A 16235-nucleotide genomic window follows, 5' to 3' on the forward strand; every position below is an offset into this window, starting at 1 on the left:
TCTTTGCTATATCATATCTTCTGCACTTTTTAGATTTCTATTACGGCAAGTTATTCATTTGCTCACAATTAAGCATTAGTATGGCCGAGACCATCAAAACTCCGCAGTTAAGACTTAAGCATGTTTGACGAAAAAACTACTAGGATGAGTGATAATTGATGACTAACCTCCTAGAAACGCCTCGTGGTACACGCCTCTTAAAATAAGTACCCGAAATGTTCAAATATTGTTATGGAGTATGAATAGGACTAAATAAATTCATTCGAAACGACTGTATACATTTTACATAAAGAATTAACATTTAGTTCTGGCAAGCAATGTTACATCCAAAAGGCGAGATTACGAGTAGCATGAAAAAAAAAAATCGTAACTTCAGCTTTTGGATGTAACATTGCCAAAATTTTCTCCTTCAATTTTACACATTTACGGATTTACGCCTTTATTTTCGTACTTTGATAATGATTTGCGTAGATAGAATTGGCTACCTCAAAGTTTCAAGGAATATAGTTTTTTGATGCTACACCAAATGACTTATTTACATCTTTTACAGTATTATTTTAACGGTTTTCCACTTGAACACATAGCCTAGCATTGAAATAACAGAGGCAAAATTTCACTTATGTATTGCACTGAAACACTTAACAAGTTTGCATTATAACCTGAATTGAGAACGAATGAACGAACAAACAAAAGCAGTACTGAAGGATGAAATAACTTGTCTATAACAACCCGAAATAAAAAGAGCGAGGAAGACAAATTAAAGTAAAGGATTATTATTCGCTAAAAACAAATAAAAAAAAAAACACAAGAAAATCAGAGAACAAGGTGATACTAATCCAGGACAACAAGTTTCTGGTACTCTTTGCCCGAAATGGCAGCTTCCATGGTCTTCACGGGGTTTAGACACCCGTCTTCTTGAATAAACACCTTTATTAAGTTCTTGGAAAACCCACTGACCATGGCTACCCCTGGCTGATGGCTCGGAACAGGTGTAGCACTCGAGTTCCTCAGGTTCCAGAACACGATCTCAGGGACCCTCGTAAACCCTTTCTCATTGAACTTCCTCACAATTGCCTGGTAGTCCGTCTCCCAATTATTAGCCGATGCCTCATCAAACTCCATGTCACTGAACACAAAAAGCCGCTTAATCATCTCGTCTTCACTGAGTTTCCCTTCAATTGCAACTTCAAGGATTCTATCAAACACCCTTTGGAAATCCGTGTTCATATCCCAATTCATTTCTTCAATGCAGTTTATCTTAGAACGAAGTGTTTCACCCATGATGACTTGAAACTGCGGTGACTCGCTAAATGTGATTAATTTCCCCTTCCATGGCTCCTCACTTAGTTCAGAAATTAACAATCCAAGAGCAACGCTCACGTCCATGGGCTCTCCGATCATGCTCCCTGATACATCGCATATGGCCAGGCAGTTTTTGAGCTTTCCCAATGCAGAAAGGTCCTCGACAATTGTCTTCCATTGGAGCTCAGCAACTTCGTTGACTTCGTGCCTGACCTTGTTGACTATTTGGTGAGGGAGTAACGCTCCAGCTGCTATCTTTGCCTCCCCTTTCTTGACTTTCTTGAGGAATGATTGGAACCGTTCCTCATCGTGTTTATGAAATAGGTCAGTGTAGTTGCTCATGGCAATGGATGCGACCCGTGAGTAGTCGATGGAGCTCCAATCATGGGCACTGATGTATACCTCAGGGAGCTTTAGTGCTCTACGCAAAGGGACAAGAACCTCTTTCCTTAGCCGATCTCTAATTCGATATGCGTAATGAGACTCTTCAATTCCTTGGTATTCGGGGTATTTTTCACGGGGAAATAGGTTTCTCGCTATGCTCTCGCACATCAAAGTGGCCTTGTCGAAAGATGAGTCCAACGAAGGGCACCATTTCGCTGCCAGGCTTAACTTGTTGCACTTCCCGGACCTAAGTTGCTCCATGTCGGATTTCAGATAATAAGCAAAGAGTTGGGATACCTGATCATGCAAGAAACGGTAGTTAGGATCGTCGTTGTACTTACTCATCCCCTTTCGGCCTGCCTCAAGTCTGTTTTCTTCTCGGGAGTTGGATTTCAAAGTTGTGGGGTCAGCACCGTGGGGTAGTCGCTTTATCCGACGTCTATGACCTTCAGGGCCCATGACTAGCTGATACAGGATTTCTAGAAGGTCCTTGAAATATCCGAACTCAGCAATGGGTTCAACATTGCCAGCCAGGGTTTTGGGATGGTGCTGGTGAATCCACAGAGCAGAAGCATAGAAGCCTTTGCGGTCAGATTTACCGGTCCCTCTAACGCCCCTCAGGTTGCACACAAGCTTGAGTGCAGTTGATGCGTCCTGGTCCCATGCAGATTCCAACCGCTTGGTGACTTGATCAGCTGGTGTACTCGGGACCACATGGAAGAAATAATCGAGACAGGGATTCCCAGAGGTCAGGTAAGTTGGGGAGCGGTTTTCTGTATATCCCATTCCTAGAGGTACTTTATTGTAGGCGTTGTAGTTGTTCATCATTGCATCCATGAATGGGTTACCTGTACTGGATTTGGATTTTGGTGTCGCCTCCTCCTTAACATCGTTTATATCATTATTATTAGACGGCTGGGTGCGATACAACTCAGGAGGTCCAAGTATACGGAACTGGCCATCGTAGGCTGATCTCATACCACAAGCTAATGTGCAGTAAGTACGGAAGATCTTCGAACAGTTGGGCAAGCCTCCAAACAACCTTTGAATCATCGCCATGCCTACACAAGCACCCAACACTTGACTTTTAATTGAGACAGTATAATACAAGCAAGAATGGGACTCAAATCTACAACCTATTTAACTCCGTCTTAATCACTATCCTCGATGGCAGCAAAACAAGAGCGACCAGCAAAAAAAGTACGGAATTACTCTCTCACATACGGGTTTTACTCCTAAACTCTTATTTCTCCTTTCCCTTAATATTAGTCAAACTGCTCTAGTTATTAAAATTATTGATTTCAGGTTAATTAAATTTATGAAATTAGTGTTTGTGGAATTAAGCTTGTTAATTAAATTATGTAATTAGGGTTTATGGGTGTGAATGGTGGTGGCTGGAGGGAGTAGTCACCATCAAATTGCTTAAGATTCGACTGAAGTCAACGTATTAATTGCAGTACAATTGGTCAAATGTGCAATACTACAATTCAATTTCATCTAGAAAAGAAAAAAAATTGTAAATCAAAAGCAGCAAAACAAAATTGATTGATTTCTTCGAATAAAAAAACATTCCAAGAATTATTAGCCAAGTACTATGTTGCGTGACTGTATTAATCAATTTTTTATATATGTTATACAAATAATACAATTACTCGTAAAAAAGGACGTGATTAAAACATGTAAACGTGTGAATAATTAAATCGTCTCAACCAAACACATAACCAAACGCATAGACAATACGAGGAAGAAAGTGGGATTTTACCTTATTGATTGTTACGAAGTAGTCCGATTTTTGGCAAGGTAAATTACACTAGTGAAGCAGTGAAATGGCTGTGGAAATAGAGGAGGGTTTCACAATTAACACGCAGTGACGCAGTTAGGATTTGGTGTAAAAGTTGGAATTTAATTAAGTTACTAATATAATAGGATAGCACAGAATTTGTGCACAACACAACTTAGTCCTTCCTAGGGTTTTAAGGTTAAGGTTGACACATAAGGGATATTGTTGGAATTTAATTTGACAAAGATATGGAAAATAGAATATCGAAAAGATCATTCCCAAAATAAATAACAATAATTTACTTGCTGCCCAAGATACCGCCTAAATTATAATAAATTTATCCAATTCACTTAAAAAATATTCTTTTTGGTTCGTTTTTTCCTTTTTGGTGGGTATTTAATAGGGATAAACAAATACTCCATGACAAAATCTCAAGTTATAACTTGATATATGTAGTGAATAGTGATGATAAAATCTAAACATATGCAAAAAGGTATTGCTCTTTCACATACGCATTTTACTCTTTTACATACACAAATTATCTTTTTACTCCTTTTATTTTTAATAATATTAAAAAAAACAATTGCCCCTTCCCCACCACTATCACCCGTCCACCGCCACCAACCACCCTAGACCCCACCCACCCACCAAAGATCGACATCAGACGACACCGACTACTTTCGCCAACCAACGACTATAGTCGATGATCCCCAGTTAATCCCTGTTATCCTATATTTCTATGTATGAAATAATGCATTAATTAATTGAAAGAAAAATGTCAAGACAATCCAGTCTTGAATCTATAAAACTGATGATAAGGAATGCGAACAAAACAACTTTGTGTAATGATGCACTATCACTTCGACGAATTAGTTTTTGATTTTGTAAATCAATACCCAAAACAATCTACTTGAACAATCCAATTTCGTGTAATATGTAACAAATTGATGTATTTTTGTTTCAATTGGTCTCCCTTGTGACGGGTTACCATTTGTGGCGGATATTTTGTGAGTTAAAATGGTAACAAAATGGGTTAGTGGAGAAAGGGGAGCTCATGAATAGTGTTGCAGAGAGAGAAAAAATGGGTACTTAAGAGTGACGGATATGTGCCGTCACAAACAAGAATTTGTGTTTTTGTTTTTGTTTGATAAATCGGAGTAATTATTCGTTCGATACAAGAATTAAGATTTATAATTGAAGAATTTGAGTGAAATTTAATTAGGTTTTAGGAAGAAGAGAGAGATAAAATCAAGGTTTTGTACTTGGGTAGACTGTAGAGAGTAGGGTGTGGAAACATTATGAAAAAAATGTATGTGAAAGAGTAAACACGTATGTGAAAGAGTAATACCGTGCAAGAATTTGTCTAATTGCTACACAAGAACGTAGCATAGTACGGAATATTAACTAGTGCTAAAGATAAGTTTTTAAATACGTTTCGCACTTAAGACGGTCTTAAGCGAGATGTACAAATTAATTGATCATATCATACTTACAAATCTACAAACTAATTTCTCTAAGTTTTATTGTCAAACTAATAATAGCAAAACTAGTCTAAATCCATGTAATAAAGCGCGGTATATATAGAAGTTTTAATTTTTGATTTATTACTTTCAAAACTTAAATTAACACCCCATTAATTTTCATATTTCGCCTTAATGTATTTTAATAAAAATATTTTTTATACATCAAAGTCAATGATTTCATTTTATCGATTTTATCAAATTATTATAATGAATTCCTTTTTTGTCGCGAAGTTAGTAATAATCGTTTATAGTTTAGTTTTATAAAGTATGCGCAAAGCCGCAAATCATGCTTTGTTGATAAAAAAAAATGAAAGATTTAGCTATTTGTAGTTTATAATTTGATACCTATTTATTTTAATTTAATTAAAGGAGTATAATTTAGAGTTTATTGAAACTATTATAGTTTGATAAAAAAGACTACTAGTTTTAAACCCGTGCAAAATTGCACGGGTATGTATTTGGGCCGGTATTAATGTTTTTGGATGCATTTTTTTTTTTTTATATCTATTGTAATTATCTAGTTGTCTAAATCAGCGATTAAATTACACGGGTATGTATTTGGGCCGGTATTAATGTTTTTGGATGACATTTTTTTTTTTGCATTTCTATTGTAATTATCTAGTTGGTATAAAATAATTTCATTTATTCCGAATGTAAAATTATTTCATAATATTTTTGCTAAGACGGAAATTGTCGCGTGTTTGTATTGGCGGACGATTTGAAGAAATTAATTCTTTACACACCAACGGGTCCACCATAACTTGAATTTCCAAAAAAAAAAAAAAAATTGTACAAATGACGTGGCGCATCCTGCATTCAGCATTGTCTTCTAAATTAATAAAGATAAGATTATTTTAAGGAAATGATTATTTGTTTGATGAAAGAAACATTTATTTGCATATTTGTGTAGGTGCACTTTGGCGCGGAAATTTTTCAAAATACCTATTCTTTTAGTAAATAGGGGATTACGCCTTTAATCCACAATTAAGTACAAAACAAGCTAAATTAAACAAAAATACAGCAAACCCATAAATAATAAGTAATCAAATCACATAAAGTACCAAGACGTAAGTCTTTCATCTAGGGTTTGATGAACCAAACAGTAATCAAATCAACAAGCTAAATTACGCCTAGCTCGAAAAGTCTTCTCTAATTCGGGATCAAACGATAGGAACTCAGATCTGAAAGACCTGGGCATAAACAAAATTGTACATACCCGTATCTGTCGATATTGTAATTTACAGAAATCCCGTCAGCCATACGATGACGATAGGACGCATGTATTCTCAAATGACTTGCTCGTGATATGGATACGTCATATGGATGTCAAGCAAGGTACGTCGATGGTTTTAGTTAATTTAAATAGAAATAGTTATTTAAATTGACATTTTGAACTGTTTTGAAATAAATAGCTATTTGTTTCTTTACATTTTGGTTTTGAAAATTTATGAAAAAAAGTTTTTATTTCATTTATTTATGTTTTAATGATTTTTGAAATAAATGGAATTTATTTCATTCGATTTGAATTTAATTTAAATTTCGAGCTTTTATTTACAATTTATCGTTATAAATTGTTTTAAAAGTTTTAATTTGATTTTTAATTCAAAGTTTGTTTATTTTGATTGGAAAATCAAAAACTGTGTTTTTGTGATGGTTTTATTTCTCGTTTTATTTAACAGTTTCGAGTTTTTAAAGTTGTTTTTTGTGGGTGTGGGAATTCGTATCCACTGGAGTTTTGAAAAAGGAGTCGCCAACAAGTTTTAAGGAAAACTCAGAAATCGTGTGTGAATGCCAGGGCCGGCCCAGAGGGTGTTCAACCCGTGCGGCGGAACAGGCCCCCAGTTTTGAGGGGCCCCAACATTGACGGGGTTACTGTTCATTAACGATATACCCATGATCGACTCTCACTAGGAGAGTATTTGAACTTTAATTTGCTTTTGAAAATGAAATAAAATAAGCCTAAACCAAGGCTCGAACCTGCGTCGATTAGAGCTAGTGAAACATTACCAACATGATACCAACAACTTGATGTTATTTTAAGATACAAAAGTTTATTTATACTCCCTCTGTCCCGGTCATTTGTTGTCCTTTTCTATTTTTGGGTGTCTCAGTCATTTGTTGTCCTTTCTATTTTAAGAATGAACTTGATGAGTAATTTGATCATTCTCATTCAATTTGTTCCACTTGTCACTTAGTTATTGACCTTTTTCTCATTCTTTGGTCTTTGTGCCAAAACAAAAGGACAACAATTGACCGGGACGGAGGGAGTACCATATAAAGGTGTTTTATTTTCACCCAATTAGAATAAAATGCTTATATTTTTGTAAGAAAAATTCAAATGCTTATTTAAAAATTATTTTCTCTCTTTATAAAATATAAATTATCGCTAGTAAATAAGGGGCCTCTCGTATAAATTTCGCACGAGGCCCCCAAAATGTCAGGGACGGCCCTGGTGAATGCTATTACTCTATTAGTGCATAATTGGCTTAAATAGAGAGACACATACGAGAATATGAATGCTATTAGTGCGCAACCCACCATCATACTGCTGTCCCTACCCAAGAAAAATGGGGAAAGAGCCGAAAGAAAAAGGTCTTGACCTAGTCTTTGTCTTTGTTTAACATTTTTAGTGTCGGATTCGAACACTGTATTCAACTGGTGTTTAAAATGACTCTGTCCCTGATAAGCTAAGGAGAGTTGGGTGGGAGGGTTTTCGGAATGACCCATTATGAGTTTTAAGTGATTCATTTTCAAACATTTCTAAACAGAGACAACAAGAATACAAGATGATACATCCTCAATGCACGGATCATCAGGAAGAAAATGTACATACGTACCATATAGCAGCTTTCAGTGCATGTCGTAGAGCTGTAGAAGCTGTCCCGACACATACGTACCATGTGCTTGAGCAAAACCAACACATTCCATCAGTAAAGAATCGTTTTTCACAGTAAGACAATAAGTGACTAACTCTAAAGGAAAATAACAATAATATGAACTACGTAATTTTTTGAGAGAGTTATAACCTCAACTAAGTGAGAGAGCTGGTGAGAAACTGAAGCGAAGATGTACCAAGGATGTGATCAAATAGACCACGTTGAACGAACTGTAAGAACTGGCATTTGATTGTTACCATCCATAAGATAAATAAAACCTGGCTGTACGGATAGTCTCTTGCCTAGATTGAACTTGAGAAATGCCTCAATCTGAAAATGGTCCCAACTTTTCGGACCTAGGATTGACCCGCCCAAATTCAATCCCCACCCGATTTCTTCTTCTGGAAAATCAGACATACCGACTGACCACTGAAGATATGATGGATTACCATTTCTCTTTTGCACCCAGCCTCTCACTCTTGTGCTCTCATCAATCTCTGATTCAAGCATAACAGCAACCGAATCACCTAGCATAATTTCCAAGGGCCGAGAAAACGTTTCTGACGAAGTTTCAGGATATTGATGGCGTCGCCAAATGCTTGAAGGAATAGTTAAGGATCCAGGGATGACCGGTAGTCCTAGTTTAGGCACCTGGTGGAGTCCAAACAGGGAGAGCTTTGATGCTCGAGGAAGTTGATAAACAATCTGTCCAAAGGTACTGAAGCATTGCCCAACTGACCCAGGCAAATCAACAACAAACTGAGCTAAAGAACCGACAATGTTTGAACTCTTTACTGTTAGACCAATTGCGCTTCCATGGTTTTGATGCAAAAGTGGCGGTCCAAAAGAAGAATAATCGGTTAAGCCTTTTTCCTGACAAATGGAAAACCCTGTCAGTCAACCTAAAAGCACAATCTACACATATAAACTCACATCTACTCCCTCCTTCATTTGAATTCACCTATATCTTCCTTTTTGGATCATTCCAAAAATTCAATCCATTTTCACTTGGAATGAACTCTGACTGTGATAGACAAAATTAACTTTCCACTTGCCCATTCCTTAAAAACACGATCCATTTGAAATTTTGTGAATGAAAATGAATGGAGAGAGTACATCGGAATTCAAATAGTTGGAGGTATAGCTATACCGTTAATAAAGAACCTGTTGAAGTTGTCAAGTCTTTACATCGAGCCCCCATTGGAATTGCAATTACTGATAGCCAGTCTGTCATGTTTGCCGCATAACTTACTCTTGCAAGAGAAAGTGCGCCCTCTAGTACGTCACCTGAATCTACTTGGTTCCGCTGACCACAAATGAACTCTGCCTCAAGAACATCTGTCTGACGGACTTTGGTTTCAAAAGTGATTCTCGCGTCATATCCAGTTCTTAAGCCTGCTCTTTTAATTGTATCCACCTTCTCTTGATCAAAATTATCCACTAATAGCATATTTCCGGCCACACCAATCTCTGCCCTCACAACTGTACCATCTTCTTCAAATGGACTCCCTTTTGCTGTTTTGTAGAAAGTTAGGATTTTTTCGACTTTGTCCTGTCTGTCTCTTAGCTTCATTAAGTCTGAAAATGCTTCTCTCTGCAATCGCTTCAAAATTTCAATCTGAAAAATCATGTCATGGGACAAGTCGCAAAGCTCGATCAAATGTATTTTCAAACTATTATTCCAAACATTACAAATTAGTGTACATCATGAACAAACATTGGTCAAAGTTCACATTATGTAGAGGCAAATGGGCACAATAATAATGGGACAGAACGAGTAATTAAATATGTCATAGCCATCTAGTTGTCCATAGTCACACAGGAGTCTAGAAAGAACAGATCACCAATGTATGGTAGTCGATAAATCAATACTCAATTGCTTTATGATAGCAAAGAGTTTAGCCGAGAAAAGCCAGGGTACTCTCTCTATCAGACTATAGTCTTCTTACTTTCTAAAACTTCACTCATACTCCCCTACTTCTTACGGAGTACATGTAGAATTAAATCAACGGCCAAATACACCCCATCTAATCTAGTGGTGCTTGATCATTTCGTCACTACATAGTTAAACTAACTGAAACTTAAATATGTGCCAGAAAGTCAATAAATCTTTCCACTTCATAGTGTAGCATGATTAGCATCTGATCGAGGTCTTTGGACTGCCAGCCTTCCGTACTCTTGCACCATACCCATGGGCCATAATATCTCAAAACCCTATAATAATCCTCCTGAGAAAGCTAAACCCGGTAGGCATACTAGAATAAAACTTCAAGGACTTCATCTCAACATCATCTCTGATGATGCGTCCTCAGTCAGAAAAAATTTAAGTCTACTCATCATCTACATTTTGGAAATTCCTTGAACAATTGGTGCATAGAAACCTTTCCCAACATTTGCACAAATGTCAGCTAGCAGCCGTAACGCCTACAGGTCTATGCACATCAGCCCATCACTCGAGGTGACAGGATTAGAACCAATGGTGTTTCTCTTCAAACCCCCAATCCACTCTCACTCTTAAATAAATGGTTCTAGTTTATGCTCTTATAGCATAAAAAGGATTTATTATGATGGCCATGAGAAATCTACGAAAGTGCAGCTCCAACAACAACAACAACAACAACAACAACATTACCCTAGTGCCTCAATGGTTCCTGCAAATTGCGGTGTAAGGGGGTCTGATGTACGCACATTACCCTTATCGGCCTTATGTTAGCAATACAAAGAGACCGTTTTGAATGACCCAAGGTGAAATTTGCAGTTCTAGGGCTGATACATCACAATAATAGAAAGAAACGCAACCACTTTGACGTATGAAGAATTCATGGCACATTCCTAATTTTCGGAATTTTCCCACACATTACACAATACACAATATCCGTTTGCACTCGCCTTCAGAAATGCATCAAATTATCTTGCTTCAAAGCCAAAAACTTTATGCAACAATTAAAATACTCTATGTAACAACATTTCGAAGTGTAATTACGCATGACCAATGTAACAGAAATCAAAAACAATGAAAATAATTAAAACATACTTATTCACTTTAATTAAACACTATAAATAATAAATACATACAGAACAAATCAAAAGCAATGAAAATTAAAAAGTTGAACAATTACTAGAAAAAAAAAACATACAGGATTACGGGACGACTTGTTATGTCGATTGCCAGTAAGAAAATCTTGACCGGATTTGAGGATTGTGTTAAATTGATCGGAAATTGAGGCGAATTGTTCCATACTCCGAATTATATAAAATTCAATTTGTAAACAATGAATAAAAGAATAAGAGTAACTAGCAATACATGAAAAAAATTTAGGATAAATTAGGGTTTAAATGGTATGTTATGTATGGGAATTGGGGATTGGGAAACTCGAAAGGCGAGGGTAGAGAGGAATGGCTATGGAAGTGGAAAGAGAGTGGGGAAGATGAACTCTGAATTGAGATTGTGTCAATTATGAGGCCCATTTTAGTCGTCTCTGTTTGGCCCATTTTTGTAGTCTTCATTTACACCTGGTAAACGGGACAATCGATTCGGGTTGGGTTAATTTTAGATTTGTAAAAGGCGGAATCAGGTCGAGTTATTTTTGGGTCAATAATCTATAAAATATAATTAAAAAGTTACTCTAAAATGACAAATAAACGCCACCTAGACAAAGCCACATAGGATCCAAAAAGCCACCTAGATTAAAATTTAATGTGACATGGCATATTTAAATGTGATGTTGCATATTTTTAATATGACATGACGAATTAATCTATTATTACATTACATTAATTTAAATCATTTATCTATAAATTAATTTAATTCACTTATATATATAATATTAAAGGATATTATCATTATTCCTAAATTAATTTTGTATATAAAAGACATATCTTCCAAAATTTATATAACTCTTACAAATTTACATCAAATTTCATAATTTATAACTAATAATGACATTTTAATTGAAATTTTTGTAATAAAACGTGTTAATAAATTTCATAGTTTATAATTAAAATTGAAATTTTAATTGAAATTTTTGTAATAAAACATGTTAAGGAATTAATTAAACCTCTTCATATTACTAAACACTCACCATTATTGACATTTTCCTATTTAATTCATTGTTTTTAAAAATTTTGTAATAAAACCTGTTAATAAATTAATTAAACCTCTTCATATTACTGAACACCCACTATTATTAACATTTTCCTATTTAATTTTTTTTAATTAAACATGGTAATAAATTGATTAAAACTCTTCATAATACTTAACACACACCAAATTAATTAAAAGTTTTTCTTATTTAATTAATTTTTGTAATATAATATGTTAATAATATTATTAAAACTCTTTATATTACTCAACACCCATAATTTTCATTAACATTTTGTCCTATTTAATTCATCTCTTGAGGTCCTCGGCAATCAATTATCTAATTTAATAGTACCACAAAATAAATTAAAAATTAAATTAAAATATGGGAATTTATGGTTGTGTAATGACTATAAAACCTATAGTACCTATAATAGTTTTTATTCACTTTATTTATTTAAAATATGCCCATTTGTCATGAGTTTCTAAGTTGTGGATTATATTTTATGGTTTAATTTATTTATTTATTTGATTATATTGAGTATATTGAGTATTATTGTCGAGTATTGTTGTTGTTGTTGTTGTTGTTGTTGTTGTTGTTGTTGTTGTTGTTGTTGTTGTTGTTGTTGTTGTTGTTGTTGTTGTTGTTGTTGTTGTTGTTGTTGTTGTGTCCAATAAAGTATATTTTAATTTATTATGTTGTTGGTTTTATGAATCGTTTGCTTTATATTCATGTTTTCAAGTTGGTTTAATTTAATTGACTTACATGTGACAATGTTTTGATTCGTTTGTCAAGTTTTTGTCAGGTTGATGTTTTATCTTTTGGTCAATGTTTATTTATATAACTTTAAAGTACCATGAAACGTATGTGAATGCAGATAAGGCAAACCATCACGTGGGTAATATGAAGAGGGAATAAATACAAAAGGCACGAAACTGAGGTAAAATTAAAGGTAAAAAAACGTAAGGTAGAAACTGATAAGTAATGGATTATTGTTGATCTCAAAATAGAAGTCTTATAATATTTGTTTTAATTTGTTATTAAACGTATATTGTGGTTTAATTTTACTATTATTCTTTTCCGATCAACCTATTTGAATTTTTATTTTTGTATTCACGAGTATAATCGTCTCTAACATATATTTTTCCTTTTCATTTTATATGAACTATTATCAAGCCATGTAATAAAAGGAAGCGAAAGTAAACCTTCGGGTAAATATTAAATAGTATGATTTCTAAATTCTACTTCGTATGTTTTTAAGTTTATGTGTTTTTTTTTTGTCAAAACGGGAATTATACATAAAACTTACTCTCATAGTTTCCTAAAAAAAACCTACTCTCATAATTAATGGTATATAAATAAGTACAAATAATTGAATGAAATTTTTTTAAAATTTCACAATTACTTTTTGAACCATCATGACAATAATTAATCATTTTAATTATGTCATTTCCTCCTTCAATTTAAGTTTTCTCCAACTCACACCTTTTGATTGTTTTTCTATAAAATTTACTTTACTTTTTTAAGTGGTTTATGCTTTTTAACCATTATAAGATGATCGTTGATCTCAAAATGGAGATCTTATAATATTTCTTTAAATTTGTTATTAAGCGTATATTACTTTTTAAAGTGGTTTATGCTTTTTTAACCATTATAAGATGATCGTTGATCTCAAAATGGAGATCTTATAATATTTCTTTAAATTTGTTATTAAGCGTATATTGTTGTGTAATTTTACTATTATGCTTTCCCGATCAACCTATTTGAATTTGTATTTTTTTATTCATGAGTATAATCATCTCTAACATATATTTTTCTTTTTCATTTCATATGAACTATTATCAAGGCATGTACTAAAAGGAAGCGAAAGCGAACCTTCAGATAAATATTAAATAGCATGGTTTCTAAATTCTAATCCGTATATTTTTAAGTTTATGTGTTTTTTTTTCAAAACCGGAATAGATTATTTTATAATCTTTAATACTATTTTTATTTTTATGTAGGATCGTGGACATAAGTATAACAAGAGATGGATCAAATTCTTGAAATAGTAATAAGGAACTTAAAAAAAATTATGAACCTTTTCGAATTCGGATTTAGGAAATATATTTTTTTAGATTATTGAGCTATTGAAATGAAAATTTAATTCGCAATACATGGAGTAGATACCGACCATACCGTTGAATCATAGCTAATATTTTTCTATCGATATAATAAATGTTTTTCGGATGTAAATAATATTTGAAGCATGCACGTGGTGATAAGACTTCAAAGATATTTCTATGGGAGGGTTGATGGAGATGTCTGGAAATAATTTGGAGATGACTATACTGAGGTATTGAGTTTACAACCATATAAGGCGTCATTGAAGATTTTTTCATACGGAATTTATTATATACGGATGGCTTCAATTTTTAATATTTAAAAAACTCACTTTATTATATTACTAAAACACACGTATATATAATGAGTCGTCTTTGTGATTGCTCCGTTGTCAAGTTTCTCAAAATTAGTAGCTACCACATTGTCACCTTCAGGATTCGATTTACAAAAATAAATCAAAGTTGTCAAAGAAATAAGCTATTAACTAACTAATTTCTATGTATTTTAAGACTGTATATTTTTAAATGGATCAACCACTAATTTCTCGAACAAATATTAACAATACGATAAAAATATCAAAACTAAAACAGATAAACCCGTGAATTTCACGGGTCACAAAGCTAGTTATTAAGTTATTTATGGATATAATTAGTATGCAACAAGCCAACAATAAATATTCAGGTCGGGTCTTGCGTTCGGGTGTCGAGTCGGGTACAGGTTCGGTTATTCGAGCCGGATCATTTTACGAGGTAATCATCTCCAATCGGTGCGTATTTATGGTAATTGGTAACTAACTCTTTGCCCGTTTCATTTTTGTTGTCCCATTTTCTCCAATATTAATTCCAGATTGGAAAATGAGTTAGCGCCATCCGGTGGCGCCCAATCTCGGCGCCACCCTCCCACATGCAATAAATGGGGACCCACAAAATAAGGGATACATCCCATAGAATAAGTGGGGACTCCAATAATAAGGGGTGCATGTGAGAGGGTGGCTGTTAGAAATTATTAATCTCATTAATTTACATATACATATATGTGACATTTAATTTAATCATAAAATTAAATCTAGATCTTATACATGCAAACATAAATAGAAATAGAGAAGAAATCGTCTTTCTTACTATGGAATTTCGGATAAGGGGCACAAGTAAGATCTCCTTCTTACTTGTTCTTGAACTTTCCTTATATGGATGAACAAAGATTTAAGCTTAGAATCCCTCCCAAAGATGAATACTCAAGATAACCTCTTAAAAGACTAATATTATTTGAACTAGAACAATATCAATCTTACTAAAAATTGACCCAAAATATTTGTTTTGGTCTCTTGTAATTTCAGTCAAGAGAAATGATTTTTTTGGAGTTTTTATCTTTCTAAACTTCTCTAAGTTTTTGGTTGTGTAAAAATGAATAATACACTAGTTTATATCTTAGTGTATGTAACAATATAAATTGTAGAAACCCTTGGCCTTTTCTCTAGGGAAAACCGGGTATGGGGGGTGGCAAGGGCCAATGCATGACCAAGATACTCTTCACAAAAGCAACTAGGTGTGCATGGCTATATATTAGGTTTAATGATTATGCTTCTTATATAATATAAAACATAATACAAACCTCAACCCACCCCATATAATTTCGGTACATTAGTTGTAAAATGGAAAGTCCATTTTACAATTTATTTGTCAATTTGTCACATGTAACATGTTCCATGACATTATGTGTATAAAATGTATTTTTAACAATTAAAAATCAACATATTAATAAAATATGTCACTTATAAAATTAACCTAGTAATTCATAATTACTTGTACCGTAATGGGTTTTCGAATCATAAATTACAACATTCTGTATTTATAATAATTTATTCATTCCGTTTCAATTATTTCGTAAACAATAATTTTATCTAAGCAATAAAACAATTTGATTACTTAGACCGTATCTTATTCAATCGAATTACAATAAGATACGTCAATAATACTCACAAAATCGTCCGTCAATTTTAAGCAATTTAATTAACCTGTATCGACATACGATCAATTAAATAATCAATTATGAGTGTTACCCTTTAGGTATGACCTAAGGGGATCAACTGATCACCACCGTCGCACGACAGTAATGTCAAACTCTAGTCAGCCAATCATTACCGATATGTGTGGACCAGTTGACTTGTAAAATATTACATCCCACA

General features: G+C 33.9%; 2 protein-coding genes across 4 annotated transcripts; both read right to left on the minus strand.

Annotated features, from left to right (window-relative positions):
* Positions 1-677: 677 nt before the first annotated feature.
* LOC141658619 (uncharacterized) lies at positions 678-3548 on the minus strand. The gene is made up of 2 exons (XM_074465533.1): positions 3449-3548; positions 678-2747 (listed from the first exon to the last, which is right to left on the minus strand). Exon 2 carries the CDS (start codon positions 2743-2745, stop codon positions 832-834), a length of 1914 nt encoding a protein of 637 aa, XP_074321634.1. The 5' UTR covers positions 2746-2747; positions 3449-3548; the 3' UTR covers positions 678-831.
* A 4188-nt stretch (positions 3549-7736) lies between these two features.
* On the minus strand, positions 7737-11331 carry LOC141586438 (uncharacterized). 3 transcript variants are annotated; one of them, XR_012519531.1, is made up of 4 exons: positions 11003-11331; positions 9016-9483; positions 8016-8738; positions 7737-7892 (listed from the first exon to the last, which is right to left on the minus strand). XR_012519531.1 is itself a non-coding variant. In XM_074407650.1 (3 exons), exons 1-3 carry the CDS (start codon positions 11102-11104, stop codon positions 8073-8075), a joined length of 1212 nt encoding a protein of 403 aa, XP_074263751.1. In that variant the 5' UTR covers positions 11105-11316; the 3' UTR covers positions 7949-8072. The 3 variants fall into 3 exon arrangements, 2 of the variants coding, with proteins under 2 accessions (XP_074263751.1, XP_074263750.1); XM_074407650.1 differs by lacking the exon at positions 7737-7892 and having other exon boundaries at positions 7949-8738; positions 9016-9459; positions 11003-11316; XM_074407649.1 differs by lacking the exon at positions 7737-7892 and having other exon boundaries at positions 7949-8738; positions 11003-11316.
* Between the last annotated feature and the right edge of the window lie 4904 nt (positions 11332-16235).

Source organism: Silene latifolia, chromosome 6 (assembly GCF_048544455.1).
Source record: "Silene latifolia isolate original U9 population chromosome 6, ASM4854445v1, whole genome shotgun sequence".
Taxonomy (NCBI): Eukaryota; Viridiplantae; Streptophyta; class Magnoliopsida; order Caryophyllales; family Caryophyllaceae; genus Silene; species Silene latifolia.